Source organism: Cynoglossus semilaevis, chromosome 19 (genome assembly GCF_000523025.1).
Source record: "Cynoglossus semilaevis isolate Cse_v1.0 chromosome 19, Cse_v1.0, whole genome shotgun sequence".
Classification (NCBI taxonomy): Eukaryota; Metazoa; Chordata; class Actinopteri; order Pleuronectiformes; family Cynoglossidae; genus Cynoglossus; species Cynoglossus semilaevis.
This window is the reverse complement of record NC_024325.1, coordinates 4,599,387-4,616,006: the sequence shown is the minus strand read 5'-3', so window position 1 is coordinate 4,616,006 and position 16,620 is coordinate 4,599,387. Positions and strand designations below refer to the sequence as shown.

At 38.4% G+C, this 16,620-nt stretch overlaps 3 protein-coding genes across 5 annotated transcripts in view; all 3 read left to right on the top strand.

Moving 5' to 3' along the window:
* Positions 1-8,421, top strand: part of LOC103394946 (ATP-binding cassette sub-family G member 4-like) — a 12,453-nt gene extending 4,032 nt beyond the window's left edge. Inside the window, exons 9-15 of the mRNA XM_017041816.2 lie at positions 5,444-5,542; positions 5,762-5,930; positions 6,007-6,107; positions 6,188-6,346; positions 6,507-6,525; positions 6,776-6,875; positions 7,275-8,421. Of these exons, the coding sequence (XP_016897305.1) occupies positions 5,444-5,542; positions 5,762-5,930; positions 6,007-6,107; positions 6,188-6,346; positions 6,507-6,525; positions 6,776-6,875; positions 7,275-7,539 (912 nt within the window). The 3' untranslated portion in view covers positions 7,540-8,421. The remainder of the gene's footprint in view (positions 1-5,443; positions 5,543-5,761; positions 5,931-6,006; positions 6,108-6,187; positions 6,347-6,506; positions 6,526-6,775; positions 6,876-7,274) is intronic.
* Positions 1,000-3,994, top strand: LOC107990072 (ATP-binding cassette sub-family G member 4-like). 3 transcript variants are annotated; one of them, XM_017041819.2, is made up of 7 exons: positions 1,000-1,173; positions 1,253-1,339; positions 1,811-2,047; positions 2,649-2,766; positions 3,003-3,135; positions 3,212-3,262; positions 3,797-3,993. In XM_017041819.2, the coding sequence occupies exons 3-7, from the start codon at positions 1,819-1,821 to the stop codon at positions 3,944-3,946; spliced, it is 681 nt and encodes a 226-aa protein (XP_016897308.1). In that variant the 5' UTR covers positions 1,000-1,173; positions 1,253-1,339; positions 1,811-1,818; the 3' UTR covers positions 3,947-3,993. The 3 variants fall into 3 exon arrangements, with proteins under 3 accessions (XP_016897308.1, XP_016897309.1, XP_016897307.1); XM_017041820.2 differs by lacking the exon at positions 1,253-1,339 and having other exon boundaries at positions 3,797-3,994; XM_017041818.2 differs by having other exon boundaries at positions 1,000-1,339.
* A 40-nt stretch (positions 8,422-8,461) lies between the features above and the next one.
* ddx46 (DEAD (Asp-Glu-Ala-Asp) box polypeptide 46) lies at positions 8,462-16,504 on the top strand. The gene is made up of 23 exons (XM_008332443.3): positions 8,462-8,616; positions 8,846-9,010; positions 9,418-9,537; positions 9,616-9,703; positions 9,801-9,969; positions 10,054-10,292; positions 10,483-10,590; positions 10,765-10,930; positions 11,060-11,180; positions 11,358-11,533; positions 11,696-11,817; positions 11,897-11,975; positions 12,893-12,975; positions 13,090-13,254; positions 13,403-13,565; positions 13,999-14,192; positions 14,463-14,600; positions 14,757-14,906; positions 15,020-15,250; positions 15,380-15,598; positions 15,794-15,938; positions 16,038-16,111; positions 16,227-16,504. Exons 1-23 carry the CDS (start codon positions 8,600-8,602, stop codon positions 16,272-16,274), a joined length of 3,180 nt encoding a protein of 1,059 aa, XP_008330665.1. The 5' UTR covers positions 8,462-8,599; the 3' UTR covers positions 16,275-16,504.
* The last annotated feature ends 116 nt before the right edge of the window (positions 16,505-16,620 follow it).

The following is a 16,620-nucleotide window of genomic DNA, read 5'->3' as shown; positions in this document are numbered from 1 at the left end:
GGAGAGATGATTGTCTCCATCTACGGAATGAACCGACCAGATCTGGAGTCTCTGGCTCTGACTGGGAAGAGCCTGGCAGAGTTGGTGACCCCAGCCATAGCATCCATGTTTCAAACACCTGAGGAAGTCCTGGAGTTTCTGCGCATGAAGGAGGCAGAGGTCTATGTGGACTATGCTGGGATTGGGATCATTTTCCCGATCGCTAGTTTGGCCACTTACCTGGTCCTGCGCTACAGAGTGGGTCTGGGGCGTTAGTCAGCACGCATTGTTTGACCTTCTGAAATTTCATTTTCTCACTTAAATTCATTTAGTTGTGTTTAGTTGATGTACTGTGTCACAATCACAAATAATTCACTTTCAATTTAGGTTGATTTAATTTCATTATCAAATGTAATCAAATATAAACAATATTGTTCAGTATAAAATCTGATGGAGAAAATATTTCAGTTGTGATGTAATAATCTCTGCAAAATAAAATGACATGAAAAAAAATTTAGTATCTGTCCAATTATTGTCTCCAATTGTCTGATTTTAGAAGTGAATTCTGGAGCTTGTCCATCTGCTGCACTCAGTCCCTTTTCTCTTCTTCTAGTCTCAAGTTCAGGTGCAGAATAATACTACTGATGCCTCATACAGAAGGAGAATGCCTGTAGTGTTTGGTCTGTTGTGTAAAAGATGTGTAAATGGTAAACAAAAGCTTTAAAAAATCATGTAGGAAAAACAAACCATTCTTGATAAATAATGGCAGAATGTTGTTGTCTAAATACCATAAATACTGCAGTAAAATAAACTGCAGCTATGTATTCTTACATTTTCTTCCTACTAATAAATATTTCTATAAGATTTCACATCTTTGCAGCCTTTAGTTGCAGTTGTGTCAGTTCATAAATCCTTTCATAATGGTATTTTTATTTATTTATATATTTCCCCATCTGCTGTGTCATTTAATCCTTTGTTGTTCTTCCTTTGTATCTGATAAAGGGGCAGCAGAGCAGTTAACTACAGTCTTATGGTCACTTGCACTGTTGAAAATACAAGAAGCCAAGAAGAAGATCAGCTGAGCTTCTTTTCTCTGCAATACTTGCCTCTTTGAATTTAATTTAATTTGTTATTTTCAAAGTTGGAGTGACACACTTTTAACAGCAAACTTGGTTTAGGTTTATTTTTTGTGAAGTGAGTGAATTGATACATTAATTCTGTTGACCAGCTCCATGACACAGGCAGAGTGAAGAGTTTTTTTTGTCCCAACCAGACGTGGGGAAGCTCATCCACACTTTCATGTTCTTCTGACTGGACTCATTCAGAACACTGCAGCCCAGATTTGAACAAGAACAAAGAGGTCAGAGCCCATTGTTCCACTGATGTCTTTAGGGGCAGTGGTGGCTTAGTGGTTAAGGAAGCGGACCTGGTTCGAGTCCACCAGCTGCCAAGTTACCACTGAGGTGCTGTGAGCATGGCACTGTCCCCACACACTGCACTTATAAGCTGCCCACTGTTCACTTTGGTGATGGGTTAAAAAACAGAGGTCACAGTTCATTGTGTGTGCAGTGGTGTGCTGTGTCACAAACTCACAATGACAAATAATTCACCTTCTTTACACTGACACTGACATATACTCATGTATTAAATACATTACAAATAGAGGAAGAACACAGGGCAATAGTTTTTTCTGATTCATTTCACAGATTTTAACTCAAAGATGATTTGTGCTTACTGATGCCAGGTTGCAGTTTGCATTTTATTTTTTCTTTCATAACACTACAACATCAATGTGTCTGAACCAACTGACCCTTGTGGCCTTTTTGTGTAGCATTGAATATGGCTGCCAAGAAACATGACCAGACTTCAGTCAGAATCCCCATACCAGGCTCCAGAGATGTGAGAGGAGCTGCTCAGAGGACACTGCAGCCTAACGTCCAGGAGAACAAACACGGCCAAATCACAGAGACTAACTCTTTTTCCCACCTCCCAAACCGTCCTGCTGTTGAGCTTGAATTTGTTGACCTCTCCTACACCGTTCAAGACGGACCCTGGTGGAAGAGAAAAGGTACAGCAAGTCAAAATTCAAAGTTGATGTATTTTACATCTACGTAAAGCTGCCAACCATCTTCCAAAATTTTGTAATAGCGCTGTTGTTCATTTGGGGTACGTTTGTGCTGGTTTGTGCCGTAAAAAAAAAATCATCCAAAGCCTGAAAAAAGACAAACAAAACGTTTTACGGCACAAACGTACCCCAAACAAACAACAGCACTATTTCAGTATTTTGGAAGATGGGGGGCAGCTTCTCGTATGTATGTATTTTCTCATGTCCAACATTTTTAGTGTGTCACCTTTAATATATTTCAAATGATAATGAGCTCCACTTCCTCGAAACACTGATTTCTCCAGGTAATTTGATCTGTGTGGGTTGCCTGTAAAGGCTTTTTTCGTCACATACAGCATTTTATCTTCAAAACAATATGCAAATTAATCTAACTGACCAGGCACAGAAGCATTGTTACCTGATGAACAGCTCTACAATTCAACCACAGCACATTTGTGTTTCTGTAGAAACCTAAAAACCTCAAAACGTGACATTTTTACCTAGAAATATTTTTTTCTATGTATTATTAAGCTATAGAATTACCCATGTTTTTCTTTTTTTCCAGGTTTAAAATCACTTCTTAAATGTGTGTCAGGAAAGTTTGGCAGCAGAGAGCTCATTGGCATCATGGGGCCTTCGGGTTCTGGGAAATCCACCCTCATGAATATTCTGGCAGGATACAGGTGAGATAGCAGTAAGATTACAGTAAACAGATTTTACTCAGCTTTTATTTTTTTAATCTAAAAAAATATTACTTTGATAAACACTGAAGTGAATATTCTATAACAATGGTAGCTGAACTGTGCTACACAGTTTTATTATCATATTCAAAATTTACATCTGTATATTTTTATAGGAATCATAGTACTTTGACATGTCAGTTATGTGCAGTAATGTTCTCCTCTGCATTGAAAAACAGGGAGGGGGGCATGGAGGGTGAGATCTTTGTAAATGGACAATCGAGGAACGTGACGTCTTTCAGGAAGATGTCCAGTTACATCATGCAATATGACATGTTGCTGCCCCACCTTACAGCCAGGGAGGCCATGATGGTGAGGTCAACATCTCCTACACCAGGTGTAAAACTGCTGCCAGAAAAAGGGTCTTGACAGCTGTCTTGTCTTTTAGGTGTCTGCAAATCTGAAACTGAAGGAAAGCAATGAGTTCAAGAAAGAACTTGTGAGTATGAATCAGGTTGTGTGTGTAGATCATTTTTGTTTAATCCTGTTAGTTGGTTCTATAGTCTTGTGGTTAGCACTCCTGCCTTGGAAGCAGAAAGACCTGGGGTCGGTTTCAGAGGAACCACGTGCTTGGTGCTTACGAGGGGCATCCTGCTAACAGCATGTCTGCTCCTAACACAATAATTTCCCAAATATGGGATCAATATATTACATTTTGATTATTAGCTGGTGTACAGAATTTGAATCAACAGGAGCTGTAATATGTGTATGATATTGTACTAGTTTAAATGGTTCTACACAACCAGTCACAGTCTAGTGCTGCAATAATTCAATAAATTCTCAAAATACATTTTATATATTTTCAATTTACACTTTCAGTTTACCCTGGTCATTTACCCCCAACCTTTTCTACTCTATTTCTTTTTCTGGTTTGGCACATTTTACCTTGGACTTCTTGAGATAACACATAACCTTTGAGATGACTGCATGTTTATCACCATGTCCTAAAATGAAAAGTGTTTGTGTGTTTCAGGTGGATGAGATTCTGACTGCGCTGGGCCTCCTAGGGGCTGCCGAGACACGTACAAGCTCGCTCTCTGGCGGTCAGTGTAAAAGACTTGCCATCGCCCTGGAGCTTGTCAACAATCCTCCTGTGATGTTCTTTGATGAGCCCACTAGGTAAGCACAACACTAAAATCGAAATAAATACGGAACACAACATTTTTTTTACTTTTAAATGAGCTGCCAGGAGTAAAGTAAGTCAAGTCGACAGGAGGCTAAAATTGGATGTTTAACCTTCTAATTGAAAACATCTAAAATTTAAAAATACATTGGGTATTTTTCAATATTATAAACACAATTTTGGTGTTTATATGGCCTAGACTATCATTATTTTAATTCACTCAGCTAAATTGAGATTTAACTGAGTTAAGCTACTCTTATATGCATGTAAGTCAGTTTATATTGTTAGAGTTTTTAGGATATAAATGCTCTGGTCTATTTATACTTGTATTTCCTTTGAATGTTTTTTTTAAACTTTCGTTCTTCTTTTTAAAACCATATCCGAATAAACATCAGAATAATTGTAATGCTTTTGGTCGAATATTTTTTAATAGAAAAACATAAATAATATACTACAAACAAAAACATTACAGAGTTGTTTAGCGGTTAGCTATTTATTTTGTCTACGACAGAAGATCAGTTTCCTGTTCTTTACCGGAAGTTCTGGAAATTCACAAATTAAAAGCACAAAATGTAACTATAAATATCCAAAATAAAATGACAGACGACTCTCACTTCCTTATGTTGTTATGGTGTTTACTCAACCGTTCTCCTGCACTCCCTCACTCTAACTCACCCACCGACACACCCTTTCACCCATTCACTGGCTCCTTCTCTCTCTCACATACACACTTACAGTAATGAGGTGCAGTCTTTCTTCAGTTCCCCTGAGACACAGACACAGACACAGACTCAGGTCGAAACATTATTTTACCAACAACATATTGTTAGTGAAAACAAACTTATCAACTAACTGACTCATAAGTCAACCAAACTAACCAACCACCTGGAGGTCTGACTAGTTATCCAGTTAAAATGCTTAACTAAGACTTCAGACACATAAAAACAGGAAGTGATGTCAGCGCCACTGCAGATATTGAGCAGAAATCACATCCTTCCTGGATGTGACACACACACACTCTCTAAGTCAGCTTCCTGATGCTGGACAGTGACATCACAGGTGGAGATAGTGACAGGAAAAGAAGAAGAGAAAGAACAAACAGATGTTCTGTACTCACTGCATCATCATCATCATCACCTCGTATCTTACAAAAAGGATTTTTTTCTGGAATGGATTTGAATAAAATATCTATCACAACTTCTGTATTAGGTGTTGTATTGTATTGCACGGTTTTGGATTGAACTTGAGCATATAATTGAACAAGTCAAGACTTTGTAAATGCATGTACAAAATCTAGACGCTAGAGGGCGACAAAACATATTCTTGCACAGGGCACCAAAAATGGCTGACTCTGATCTGGGCCGACTGTAGTATAGAGACATTTGGATAGTTAGAGCTCTGGGCTAAGTTTCCATTTATGAAAATGGCTAAATATACTTAAAAACGCTTTTGTGGGCCCACGTTTTAAATTTCTGTCTTTGTTTTGTTTCTCTACAGATCACGACCACTCTGGAGAAACACCGATTTTTCACCAGTACATTCACACAGTTGAGCATTCTCTTTAAAAGGACCTTTACTGTAATAGCGAGAGACTCGGTAAAGTAACAATTTTCCTAATAATCTATCTAAAAAATCGAATTGCTGAAAATGCTGACATTGCTGACATTGCTGAAGTAAAATAATAATTGTTTATTTTTGTTGATTCAATATGTGAATAGTGTTTTGATAAACAAAAGTGCTTAAAATTATAAATCTCACTTTGCTTTGCTTCATTTGCTTTTGTTGACATCAAATGTTTCTCATTATTTTTCCAAGGTTCTGACCCATCGCCCCCTCATGTCTCATCTGCTTGTTGGACTGCTGATTGGCTCTCTGTATTTGAACACTGGAAATGATGCCAATCAGGTTTTCAACAACACTGGTTGCCTCTTTTTCTCCATGCTCTTCCTCATGTTTGCTGCACTGATGCCAACTATCCTGACCTGTAGGTGTTGTCCACAGCCGTCATGTTCATTTTTAGGTTACAGTTATAATAAATCAACATCACTGCTGCTCCACAGTTCCTCTGGAGTTGTCTGTCGTTTTGAGGGAACATCGCAACAACTGGTACAGTCTGAAGGCCTATTACTTGGCCAGAACTGTAGCTGATGTACCATTCCAGGTAACACTACAGTGCTGTAAATTAATACTTCACAACATGATGTTACTACAGAATACTGACACTATCAATCATCTTTTCAGGTGATTTGTCCAATCATTTACTGCAGCATTGTTTACTGGATGACTGGACAGCCTCCCGTGGCCTATCGCTTCCTAAGCTTTGTGGCCATAGCCACGTTGACAGCACTGGTGGCCCAGTCACTTGGTCTCCTCATAGGGGCTGCATCACCATCAGCAGAAGTTAGTTCATCAGCATACTTGTAATATCTGTTAAAAATCTATAGATAGATCTATATCTATCTCTCTATCTATATCTGTCTGACTGTCTGTCTGTCCATCTATTCAACCACCCACTCTTCACTGTACAACTCTTTCTAAGCAGTTATTGCCTTATCCACAGGTGGCCACCTTCATGGGTCTAATCACAGCTATACCGGTGCTGCTCTTCATCAGGTAATATACTATAAACACTCAGTTGTAGTAGTCACACAGCAGTAGTAACACAGGCAAAGACTGATGATTGTTATATATACCTTCCTGACCTAAGTCCACTTCCTTAACATCTGACCACCACTGTCCCCATCCATTTCACTGTGAAAACGGTAGCTATGGAAAAACATTGACTCCATAGAAAAATACATACGAGTAAATATTTAATATGCTTCTATAAAATCACAGCTATACCGGTGCTGCTCTTCTCTGGCTTCTTCATCACGTTTGACACCATTCCAATATATTTACGATGGAGTGCATATGTCTCATATGTCAGGTAATATACTATAAACACTCAGTTGTAGTAGTCACACAGCAGTAGTAACAGAGGCAAAGACTGATGATTGTTATATATACCTTCCCGACCTTAGTCCACTTCCTTAACGTCTGACCACCACATCCATTTCACTGTGAAAACAGTAGCTATGGAAAAACATTGACTCCATAGAAAAATAAATATTTAATATGCTTCTATTGCAATTCTGAGTGGACGTACATCTTCAAACACATCAGTAAATGTATATAATATACCAATTATGCTGATGCAAGTAGAACAGCTAAATAGTAGAAAATAGTTTCAGCTGAATTCTTCACACTCTGCTTTTAGGCTAATGTTTCTAATAATATCTCAATAATGTTCATCTTAAATAACGTATTCTCTGTTCTTCTTTCTTAGATATGGCTTTGAAGGGGTGATTGTCTCCATCTACGGAATGAACCGACCAGATCTGGACTGTCCAACTCTGACTGGGAACAACCTGTCACAGCTGGTGGCCCCAGTGAGTGCATGCCCACACCAAAAACCTGAGGAAGTCCTGAAGTGGCTGCATATGGAGGAGGCAGAGCTCTATGTGGACTATGCTGTGCTTGGGTTTTTCTTCCTGATCGTTAGATTGGCCACTTATCTGGTCCTGCGTTTCAAAGTGAAGCTGGAGCGTTAGTCAGTCAGCATGCATTTTTTTCTTCTTTCTTTTTTCTTTCTTGAAATTTGATGTTCAACAAAATTAAATGGTCCGACCTTTAAATTTGTTTCTCTGCCCTCATATGAAAGAAGTTTAAAGAAGTGTATCTACTTTAAATTCAAACAAATAATGCAACCATAAATACATTTTCAAACTTAGACATATACAAGCAATATTTAGTACACTTTATGGGTCTTTTTTTTTACTAATTAATTATGATTATGTTTGATCCAAATACAATTTTGTTATATATATTTTTCTGAAACTGTTAAATATGTGTCTTGGCTAAATTTGCCTATTCAGTTAACACAAAACTAACTATCTTTTTATGCTACTAAAGCTAATTATATGTGTTTTTGTTTGTCTTGTAGATGTTTCTGGCATTTTTAGAAATGTATTCAACGGTTGGATTCAAGTTGATTTAATTGAATTATCAAATGAAAATGAACCACGATTTTGCACTAAATAAACATGCATTTTATTGTAGTGCTTCTGCATCCACCAGGGATATTTTATTTAGATAATTCACACTAGGCTCATTTTGTACTATTATAGGGCTATTGTAGATGAAATAAATAATTCACACATTAATTTGTGCTTTTTGAAAATTTAAACTTGGATTGTTCCAGTCTACAATAGTGTTTAGTACAGAAATAAACAACTGATAAGAGAAAACATTTCAGATGTGATGTAAATCTCTCTGCAAATAAAAAATAAAATGACAACAAATTGTTTATTTGTCCAATTATTGTCTCAATCGTTTGATTTTTGAAAATGTACCCTAAATATTTACAGAAACGTTTTATAAAACTAACAAATGTACAACTACCATGTTTTGTAGTCAAAGTCTTCCTCATGGGAAAAATCGTGTTCTGACCACCCAACGCCAGGGGCGCACTGCCAGAACGAGATTGTGTGATTTGTGTCGCAGCTTTCTGACGTATACTGAGACAGATCCAAAACGCACTACACTCGTTACACGCTCTGAAAATCTATTTCATTATTTGATTTTTACAAACTGTTTTTGTAGGTATTCAAAATGGGACGCGAGTCAAGGTGAGTGAGACTTCAATTTGATATTTTTTTTGTCTCTTTTACTGTTTGACTTTCTCTTTTCCCTGTAATGTTTTGAACAGCATTAGCATGTTAGCTTTGGTACCCGTGTACGTCCCTGTATTTGTTCAGCTTTTCACGTAGTCATGAAATATGAATTAAAGAAAAAAACTTTTCCAACATGAAACCACAAAACACAAAAAAGCATTTGGACGTTATTTTTCGTCATTAGACATTACAGGAAACGCTCAGCGTCTCGGGGAAGGTCCGGTAGCCGCTCTAAGAGTCGCTCTCCGGAAAAGCGCTCCAAGAAAGACGACCGGGACCGGAGTCGGAGGGAAAGGTCACGCAGTCGGGACCGCCGCCGCTCACGCTCCCGAGACAGAAAACGAGCAAGGTGAGTGTCCTTTATAAACAATTCAAACTCTGTATTTAATTATCAACAAAAAATCTAAATGATGCCACATAAGTTATTTAAATCATGCACGTGACGCACCAGGCATTTTCAATAGGAGGTTGATGTTTGAAGGCAGTCGAGATTGCATCGCTTTTTTGCAAAGCACCATAATTTGTGATTTTTTTTGGTGTGTTTTTATATTAAAACTTTTCCATTAAAACCTTATTAATAGTTGTAGTTTAGTTTAGTTATTGGATAATCACATAGTAATTATTCAGTATCGTTTACGTTTATTTAGTGACTTCTTTCTTACATACATTTTCAAAACCTTCACATTATGTTACAATATAATGACTTGACTTGTCCCTGTGGACTTCATTTTGTGTGTGCATGCGGTTGTTGTTCAGGCGATCCAGGAGTAGGGACAGGAGATGGTCCAGAAGCAGAGAGAGACGAAGGTCCAGAAGCAGAGACAGGCGAAGGTCGAGATCCAGCAGCCCCAGCAAGAGCAGAAAAACTGATGAAAAGTGAGCAAATAGTATGGATTTGAATGAGTTTTTCTATAATGAGTATTTGAAATGATTATGTATTTGTGTTCCATACAGACCAAGGAGTAAGGAGAAAGACAATGTGGAACCAGTATCAGAAAAGAAGAAGCTCAAAGAAGAGAAAGAAGATGAAAAAGTTGAGGATGTAGGTGTCCCCAGTTCAGATCGTGTTGAAATATCCCACAAAATGTCACTAAATTGTACATAATATAATTTAACATTTTTTTACATTGTCTTTGCAGCAAGACTTTGACCAGAACAAGTTGGAGGAGGAGATGAGAAAGAGGAAGGAGAGAGTTGAAAAGTGGAGGGAGGAGCAAAGAAAAAAGGCCATTGAAAACATTGGTGAAATCAAGAAAGAACTGGAGGAGATGAAGCAGGGCAAGAAGTGGAGTCTGGAGGACGATGAGGGTGAGAAAAAATCCAGCCCCTAAAGTGCTCTTTACTGTAAGCAGCAATGTGTAAACAACTTTTGTACTTTTGGAACAATTTTAGATGACGATGACGAGGGTTCAGCACCAATGGAGGAAGATGAAGACGAAGATGGGGAGGGTAAACCAGAGGGGAAAGATAATGAAATAAAAGAAAATAAAAAAGAGGAAGGTGAGAAGACAGAAACTCCCGTGGAGCAAGAGGCTGAGGAAGATGACATTGATCCTCTGGATGCTTACATGGAAGAGGTGAAACAGGAAGTGAAGAAGTTCAACATGGGAGGAGTAAAAGGAAATGATAAGGTGAGCATGAGAGCAAGTGTGATTTTATTTATTTTTTATTTAGCCTGATAACAAATATTTGAATATTTTGAAACATATGTGTAGTTTGTTAAAAGGGCTGGTCAGCTTTATTTTTTACATTAATCATCATGTGTTGTTTGTTGTGCTCTTGAGTGTATTCACATTAGTTGTGTATTCTCATTCTTAACAGAAGGGGGCAATGATGGTGACCAAAGTAGTGACTGTTGTTAAAACTAAGAAAGGACCACACACTCACAAGAAGGGTGAGCTGATGGAGAATGACCAGGATGCCATGGAGGTGAGTTACAATTAGTCTGTCATTTTATTGAACCTTTGGTTGTAAATTTACTTTACATGATACTATTGTCCATTTAGTAATACATTGTTCGTCCTTAAAAATAAAAAATAAAGGGTTTAATTTATATTCATATATTTACATATGACAGTTAGTAAGCTCCTGCTTTTTTGACAGTACTCATCAGAGGAGGAAGAGGTGGATTTACAAACGGCTCTGACAGGTTTCCAGACCAAACAGAGGAAGGTCCTGGAGCCTGTTGACCATGACAAGATCCAATACGAGTCCTACCGCAAGAACTTCTATGTGGAGGTACCAGAGCTCGCTAAGATGACACCCGAAGGTCAGACAACAGATTATTTTATATATATATATATATATATATATATATATATATATATATAATATTTATTATTATTTTGTATTCATTTATCATTCATATTTTTCTTCCTCTTCATTTTGATCTGTGTAGAAGTCAATGTGTACAGGTTGGAGCTGGAAGGCATTTCAGTAAAAGGGAAGGGTTGCCCCAAACCCATCAAGACCTGGGTGCAGTGTGGGGTCTCTATGAAAATCCTCAATGCGTTAAAGAAGTAAGTCTAACTAATGAGTGTTAGTAAGAAAAGAGATTTGCGTTTTGACTTTGACCTATTGATATTGAGTACTTTCACATATGCATTGAATTGTCATGCATGGTTTTACAGGTGGCAGGTGTGGGCTATTGGGTGCAAAGGTATTAACATCAAGACTATTTGCCCTCCTTTTTTAAGGCACGGCTATGAGAAGCCAACCCCGATTCAGACCCAGGCTATTCCTGCCATCATGTCTGGCAGAGATCTTATTGGCATCGCCAAGACAGGCAGTGGAAAAACTATCGCCTTCTTGTTGCCCATGTTCCGACACATTATGGATCAGAGGCCTTTGGAGGAATCTGAGGGGCCAATCTGTAAGGAAAAGATGATTGACACCTTTTTATGATTTAATAATTACTTTTGGATGTTTGTTTTCACAGCACCAAGAAACTGAAGTAATCTTTAGCTTTTGAGGTAACATAACGACAAAAAAATGTAAAGTTTTTCCTTTAAATTCTCTCGCACTCATCCCACAGCTGTCATCATGACTCCGACAAGAGAGTTAGCTCTGCAGATCACAAAGGAGTGTAAGAAGTTCTCCAAACCCCTCGGACTCAGAGTGGTTTGTGTGTACGGTGGCACTGGTATCAGTGAGCAGGTAAACACACACACACACACAAAGGACTGTTATTAATTACAGTATTTACAGTATTTATTTAATCACAAATGACTTTCAGATTGCTGAGCTGAAGAGAGGAGCAGAGATCATCGTCTGCACCCCCGGAAGAATGATTGACATGTTGGGGGCCAACAGTGGTGAGTTTGTCCATCCTAAAAGTTTGTATTTCTCATGGATGCTGCATTTCTTCAGGCTTCTGTGATGTTGACGTGACATTTTAGCTAATTACCTTGCATGAAATAAATATAATGATATAATGAAGCACATGATGAACCAAGTCAGTGTCACTTACTAAACTGTCAACGTTATTTGACCACCTCTGGCATCAGTTACAACCACGAGACAGTGAAGTGTTTCCTGACGATCAGGGCGAGTGCAGGTAGGTGGGCCTGGTGTTAGCTGCATCGTGGATCCTCAGTCTCCAAGTCTAAGATTGTGACAGTTATGATGATATTTCATAGAGCACAAAGAAGGATGTACTGTAGTGCCCTGTTTCTCCTCTGTCTCAGTAATTACTCTGAGTCTTATATACCACTGACTTTTAAAAAATTACAAAGTACTGCTAATGCTTTTGAGTATTCACTGGTGCATTATTTGGCATTTTCGTCTGATGTTTTTCTAAGTGGATGGAGTATTTTGTTGTTTCCACACATGCGAGGTAATCTCTAATTTGTTTCCCTTGTAGGTGAAAAGGCGTGTGATCAGATTATGCTTGATGGTGCTCCATCTCATGTTTTGTATCTTGAGGCTGTTTTCTGACTTTTACAGGTCCCTCATGCTCCTGAGATGGTACGCAAGAGCAGAAAGAATCAGAGGGAACATTTTTAAAATACAAATAAAGTATTAAAACCCTAAATCTTTGACACTAAACATCTGAGGATTTAACTGAACTTGATAACTTGTTTAAGTATTTTTGTGGAATAAAAGTGTATTTTTCTGCATGTTATTAAGTAAAAAAATTCTGAAAGAAAGTACAATTTATATAAGGATTTGTTTAAAATAAATGTTTTAAGAAGACACCTTTCCTTTATGCTCCTCCCTCTTTCAATTATAGGTCGAGTCACCAACCTGCGCAGAGTGACATATGTTGTACTGGATGAAGCAGACAGGATGTTTGACATGGGCTTTGAGCCACAGGTGCATTCCCCAATACTGCATAGGCTTTCATTTAAGAATTCTCTTAATTTGTTTCTCAGTACATGTTGAGTATTTTACTAACCACCAAATACCGTCTTTCATACTTTTAACCAGGTGATGCGTATCGTGGACAACGTGCGACCTGACCGTCAGACCGTCATGTTTTCAGCCACCTTCCCCAGAGCCATGGAGGCTCTTGCTCGTAGGATTCTTGCTAAGCCGATTGAAGTCCAGGTCGGAGGACGCAGTGTCGTCTGCTCTGATGTGGAGCAACATGTGGTAAACCATCTGAATTTTTTTCTGTATTATTTCAGTACATGTACATTCTTAGCTTGTACAACAACAGCTTTTTTGAGCATGTGTATATACTGTATTTTAATCATGTGAAAAAGCTATGAAAACAATGTTTATTGTTATTATAATGTAGCTGGTGATCGAAGAGGAGAAGAAGTTCCTAAAGCTGCTGGAGATTCTGGGTCACTACCAGGAGAAGGGTTCAGTTATCATCTTTGTGGATAAACAGGAGCACGCCGACAAACTGCTGAAAGACCTGATGAAGGCTTCATATCCATGCATGTCACTGCACGGAGGTGAGGCACTGATCACATCATGAGACTTGGTTTTTGGAGATGTTCAAAAATACATCTTACCACAGACAGATTAAACATTTCAAGACAATCTTTAAAAATTATGTGAGAGGTGGGAAGTTGTCAAGTACGCACAGAAGCATCACAGCAAATCATAAACATGGGTATTAAACTAATTTTTATATAAATTGTATTATCAATAATTATATATTTATATTTCTTTACTTACAGCAATAGTGAAATGAAATTTTGGAACATATGTATTTAGTGGTGACAGTGTTTGAACTACTGTGAATGTATATGAGCCTATTATATATTGATGTTTGATCCATTACTTTTCAGAATAAAGTATGTGCTCTCATGTGCTCACAGTCGATGCATATGTACTCCTGCAGTTTTGCCATGTATTTATTCCACGTCCCTCCACTTTTTACAGGAATTGACCAGTATGACAGAGACAGCATCATCAATGACTTCAAGAGCGGCGCCTGTCGTCTGATGGTGGCTACATCTGTAGCTGCCAGAGGTCTGGATGTTAAGCAGCTGATCCTGGTGGTCAACTACAACTGTCCCAACCACTATGAAGACTACGTCCACAGGGCGGGACGTACAGGCCGAGCTGGCAACAAGGTTGGTTGCCAAGGAAACAAACTAAATTGGATTTTTGAAGTGAAAAAAAATGTAACTTATATATATGACTTTTTCACTCTAATTTGGCTTCTGTCCCAATATTTGTAGATTGATGTTAACTTGTTAATTTTACAATGTGTAGTTCTACAAAATTAAGCCAACGCATCAGAGTTTGGCCACTGCAAAAAATGGTGAATTAAAAATAATCTGAATAATAACTGAAACTGTTTTAAAAAGTATGAGATTGAATCTTGTAATAATTCCTTCCAGGGATACGCTTACACCTTCATAACAGACGACCAGGTTCGTTACGCTGGTGACATCATCAAAGCTTTGGAGCTCTCTGGTTCTCCTGTCCCACAGGAGCTGGAGCAGCTTTGGGCCTCCTTCAAAGACCAGCAGAAAGCGGTACAGTTAAAGGAATAGATGAAGAATATTATAATTTAATGTTTTAATTAGCCAGTTGAAATGCTATTAAAAAAATAAAACTCACACAGTTTTTTAAGAATAATCTATGTGAGCATTTTTTCTTGTTGTTGAATTACATCATTATCTTCTACATAGGAGGGTAAGACCATCAAAAGCAGCAGTGGCTTCTCGGGGAAAGGCTTCAAGTTTGATGAGACAGAGCACGCCCTGGCCAATGAGAGGAAGAAGCTACAGAAAGCTGCTCTGGGTCTGCAGGACTCTGACGATGAGGATGGAGCGCTGGATGTGAGTGTTCTCAAAGTTTCAACGGGTGTTGTTGATTTCCTGGGTACATTCTTCCCGGTTACATAACTGTGTACTTCCTCTCTCAATTGTTTCCATTTTTCTCAATTACTCAGATTGAAGAGCAAATCGAGAGCATGTTCAACTCCAAGAAGAGGGTGAAGGATCTGTCTGCCGCCGGGGCAGCAGCAGGTGCTGCAGGTGCAGTTTCTTCCACAGCAGCTGTCTCAGCAGGCGGTCTGCCAGGCCTTGGGCCCACATCTGCTGGAAACATCCAGAAACTGGAGATGGCCAAGAGACTAGCGCTCAAGATCAACGCTCAGAAAAACCTGGGAGCTGAGGCTCAGGTAAAATATATCAGCCCGAAGTATTAGTAAAATTCTAAATTTGTTAAATTTCCATTGCATTATTTCTTAATAATACAGTATTTATAATTAAAGTGACTTTATTTCACTTATTTATTCGTTCATGCCCAGGATGTGATGCAACAGGCCACAAACGCCATCCTGCGTGGCGGCACCATCATGACACCCTCGGTCTCTGCTAAGACCATTGCAGAGCAGCTGGCTGAAAAGATCAATGCCAAGCTGAACTACACCCCTGTAGAGAAGCTGGAGGAGGAGCGACAGGCGGCAGAACAATCAGAAACAGTCAGAAGATATGAAGAGGAGCTGGAGATCAATGACTTCCCTCAGGTCAGTTTTGTTAAATCAATAAAGTTATTCATTTGTTCACTAGAGGCTAAAAATGTCTCAAAGCACCACTGCATGTTAAATTAAAATGGTAAAGACTTCACTACATTTTAAAACAGGATAGTTACTGTACCTACAGCAGGAAGCAGATCAGAGGAAACTGTTCTGTCCAACATTCCCTGTTTTGCTCTTCTGCAGACCGCTAGGTGGAAGGTGACGTCTAAAGAAGCTCTGCAGAGGATTGGTGAATACTCTGAAGCTGCCATCACCATCAGAGGAACCTATTTCCCTCCAGGCAAGGAGCCCAAAGAAGGAGAACGCAAGATCTACCTGGCTATAGAGAGTATGTGTCTAAGAATACACGTCTTCCTTTTTGTCCACACAGTTTTTTAATATGAAAACTGTCCGTTTAGTGTACTGTAAGGTTGTGTTTATTTTCTAGGTGCTAATGAATTAGCTGTGCAGAAAGCTAAGACAGAGATTACGCGGTTAATCAAGGAAGAACTCATCCGATTAGTAAGTACAGCCTGGTTCTTGTAATCCTAACAGTCACAACATTTCTAATTTTATTTAATTCCTTGTCATAAGGATGTCTTTAATATGTTTTTTTTAAATCTTTTTTACCCTCTAGCAAAATTCCTACCAGCCAACAAGCAAAGGCCGGTACAAAGTGCTGTAGAGAAGAATCGTCGGCGTCTTGGAGCAGTTTTCATTGTCATGCTGTTGGTTGAAAATGGTTTTAGTCTATATTTTTATTAATGGACACTTCAGCAACCTGTGTTCAGTCTTTATTTTTGGTTCGATTCCTCCCCTTTATGCTTTACCCTTTTTTGTACAGTATGGATAAAAAATACTAAAAATCAACAAAACTCGAGACTATACATTCAGTAAAATACATGTTACATCAAACTTTCTTGAATTTTTATTGATCATATTTGGACTGTTGTATCAAAATGCTACAGCTCAACCATCCTGTGTCCTTTTTCAAAGATATTTTTACCTTACCTCATATTAAATCAATATAA

Excerpts from the sequence above, each read along its gene's own strand:
- ddx46 (XM_008332443.3), top strand. Across the intron at positions 15,251-15,379 it reads ACCTGGGAGCTGAGGCTCAG|GATGTGATGCAACAGGCCAC; the intron begins GTAAAATATATC and ends GTTCATGCCCAG. Across the intron at positions 16,112-16,226 it reads AGGAAGAACTCATCCGATTA|CAAAATTCCTACCAGCCAAC; the intron begins GTAAGTACAGCC and ends TTTACCCTCTAG.
- LOC107990072 (XM_017041820.2), top strand. The coding sequence starts at position 1,819 with ATGGCTGCCAAGAAACATGACCAGACTTCAGTCAGAATCCCCATACCA. Across the intron at positions 2,767-3,002 it reads AATATTCTGGCAGGATACAG|GGAGGGGGGCATGGAGGGTG; the intron begins GTGAGATAGCAG and ends ATTGAAAAACAG. Across the intron at positions 3,263-3,796 it reads ATGAGTTCAAGAAAGAACTT|GTGGATGAGATTCTGACTGC; the intron begins GTGAGTATGAAT and ends TGTGTGTTTCAG.